Consider the following 3,151-nt stretch of genomic DNA (forward strand, 5'->3'; position numbering starts at 1 on the left):
AGCTTCAATACTATCTTTAATATACTAGCTTCAATACTATCTTTAATATACTAGCTTCAATACTATCTTTAATATACTAGCTTCAATACTATCTTTAATATACTAGCTTCAATACTATCTTTTAATATACTAGCTTCAATACTGTCTTTTGTATACTAGCTTCAATACTATCTTTAATATACTTCAGCTTCAATACTATATTTTGTATACTAGCTTCAATACTATCTTTAATATACTAGCTTCAATACTATCTTTAATATACTAGCTTCAATACTATCTTTAATATACTAACTTCAATGTTCACTTTCTACCTAAACACAACCGCCATCCTAGCAGTAAGTCCAGATACACGAGTACACCCGAGTATCAGTAGTCTCTCAGCCTCCGTCACCTCTCATATGGCTAACGGAATATGTGGAGATAGACGTCCGTTATATCGAGGGTCCGTTATATATGAAGAGAAGTTTGTTATATGGTTTCACTGTAAATGGGGACAAGAGAAGCCAGCCAGCCAGCCAGCCAGCCAGCCAGCCAGCCAGCCAGCCAGCCCAGCCAGCCAGCCAGCCAGCCAGCCAGCCAGCCAGCCAATCGTTTCTCTCCGGAGTTTGAGGTCGCCACTCAGCCTTGAACAGCCTTGACCCTCATACTCTCTTGTGATTCCGAAACGGGAACAACAGAGGAGGTGAATCTAGGACTCTGGATCCTTGTTGACCTTCCTGCAGAACTGGGCCTTTATCACTACCCCTTCCCCCCCCACCCAGACCCCCCCCCTCACGCACCCCTCAGCCCCCCTCCCTACCCCCTTCCTGGCCAGGGTCGGTAGGGAGAGGGAAGCAGGTATAAAGAGTCAGACACTCCCAGGTCCTGCCAGCAGAGATCTTAAGTCCTCTCACCTTACAAACATGAAGCTGGTGAGTTACTCTAGTGTTAACTCTCCTTCACTACAGGGACGCCATTTATGAAGTTTGATTCAACACTAAGACGCCTCCAGTATACAAGAGGTTAAAACAAGACAGTGATTTTGAGGGAGGTTCAAGGGGGGGGGGGGGCTTGGTTTGGTGGTCAAATTAGTTGAGAATATAGACATATGTAAAACACTGAAAGCGTCTAATTCCTGACAAGTTACTCAGAAAGATAAGCACACACACGCACACACGAACACACACACACACACACACGAGCTTGCAGCAACAACAGCAAGATAATGGTGTCACGGAATACTTCAAGTGTCTTTCAAAATACAATCAACTGGTGATAGTTTCCTTTCCTTGTAATTTGTAAAGTTGTGAAACAGTCTATCATTGTGATGTTCTAAGTACTTGTTATTGATGTGTTTCAAGCAGTGTTGGTTATTATGTTTTATTTCACCAGATTTCGTTGTAATGAATGTTAGATATTGGTAGATTTGTCTAAAGTCGTGGTAGTGATAGTTGTTGTTGTGTTGGTGGTAGTAGTAGTTGTGTTTCAGTTAGTGGTAGTAGTTTTGTTGTGTTTCAGGTTGTATTAGTGGTGGTGTTGGTGGCCGGGGTCCTGGCAGACAAGAAGCCCCTCGTCGACCCTCCCGTCGCCATCTTGCACAGCGAACAGCATCACCCAGACGCGACCGGCGCACACAGCTTCGACTTCGAGGCGGAGAATGGTATCAAGTTGCACGTGTCTGGCTCTCAGGGCGAGAACGGCGGAACCAACAGCATCGGCTACTGGAGGTGAGCTCCTGCTAATTATATATCATCGTCTGGTTGATTATAGTGTAAATTATACAAGTATTTATAATTTGGAACTGATTGAATTATAGTCAAACTCTCTCCTCCTCCTCCTCCTCCAGTTACCCATTGGAGGACGGTAGTGTGGCATCACTCAAGTTCGTGGCGGACGAGTTTGGTTTCCAGCCCCAGTCCGACCTGCTGCCCGTGGCCCCCGCCTTCCCCCACCCCATCCCTCAGTTCGTCCTCGACCAGATCGCTTTCGCTGAGGCTGAGAAGACGCGCAAGGCTCAAGAGGGCCATTCTGTTGAGAAATAAGTTACCACCTCACCCTGCCCGCCATAATGTTCTCTACCGAACCAGCGATAACTTATTTATAAATCTCAGACAACGTTTAATAGTATAAGGCTTTAACTATTTATTCTCACTCAGAGTTACACAATAGAACGTAACTCCTGAGTCACCTCCATCATGTAGGTAAACAGAATAAAGTTTTGGATTATGAATGATCATTGTATGTTATCAAGACCACAGGTAAACATGGTGATAAGGTGAGGCTGTGTGGTCATTGGCCTTTCTAACCTCCAACTGGGTCCATAAACTAGTTGGTATCTCTGGCCAGTTGACCTCTAACTGGCCATATTGTGTCCAGCCTTTATATATCTGATCCCTAACTTGCTGCAGATATATTACGAGTGTCTATATATATTTAACATAATAGTTTAAGCCAATATGACTGCACCTTATATACACCCCAATATATATCTACAGCATATTCTTAACTATATCTCCACTATACGCAGATAACAGTATGTGGTGTGGTATTGTCGTCTCCACTAAGGATTCATAAACCGTATTAGCGGACAGTAGTGTGTCTTTGGCCCAGTTCGTAGAGGACGAGTTTGGTTACCAGCCCGAGTTCCCTCACCCTAATCCACAGTTCGTCCTCGACCACATTGCCTTCGTCGAGGCCAAGAGAGAGCGGCTTTCCTTCGAGGGTAACATAGAAGAATATGAATTACCATCATGACCTGATCTTTGACGTAGGACACATTTTACCGTCTTGCTGGGGAGACAAATTTATCTTTGTTTATTAAATCAGCGGAAATATTATTTATTTATATATTAATTATTTTAGGAAGCTACAGTTTCTTACATTATTCCCGCGTCCTTCAGATGATTGAGGCTCCAGCAAAAACAATAAAGATTTAGTTGTTGAATGATCATTATGTGTAGTGAGGACACACCACACTGTATACTGAGCCTTCGGAACACAAGGGCCGACACTACACTCAACAGCTGGGTGGACTAGGGGTGCCCAGGACAGGTCAAGACTATACCCACTGCACTAAAAACTGTAAGAATATATAAGAGACAGACGGTGAGTGACCTGACCGAACAGTTGACCTCTAACAAGTTGTCCTCGCCAGCAGTCTGTCCTTCACCTT

General features: G+C 44.0%; 1 protein-coding gene across 1 annotated transcript; it reads left to right on the top strand.

The window, feature by feature from the left end:
- Window positions 1-858: 858 nt before the first annotated feature.
- On the top strand, window positions 859-2,210 carry LOC121857139 (cuticle protein AMP3-like). The gene is made up of 3 exons (XM_042353033.1): window positions 859-911; window positions 1,498-1,706; window positions 1,826-2,210. The coding sequence occupies exons 1-3, from the start codon at window positions 903-905 to the stop codon at window positions 2,019-2,021; spliced, it is 414 nt and encodes a 137-aa protein (XP_042208967.1). The 5' UTR covers window positions 859-902; the 3' UTR covers window positions 2,022-2,210.
- The last annotated feature ends 941 nt before the right edge of the window (window positions 2,211-3,151 follow it).

Source organism: Homarus americanus, unplaced genomic scaffold (genome assembly GCF_018991925.1).
Source record: "Homarus americanus isolate GMGI-L3 unplaced genomic scaffold, GMGI_Hamer_2.0 scaffold1024, whole genome shotgun sequence".
Classification (NCBI taxonomy): Eukaryota; Metazoa; Arthropoda; class Malacostraca; order Decapoda; family Nephropidae; genus Homarus; species Homarus americanus.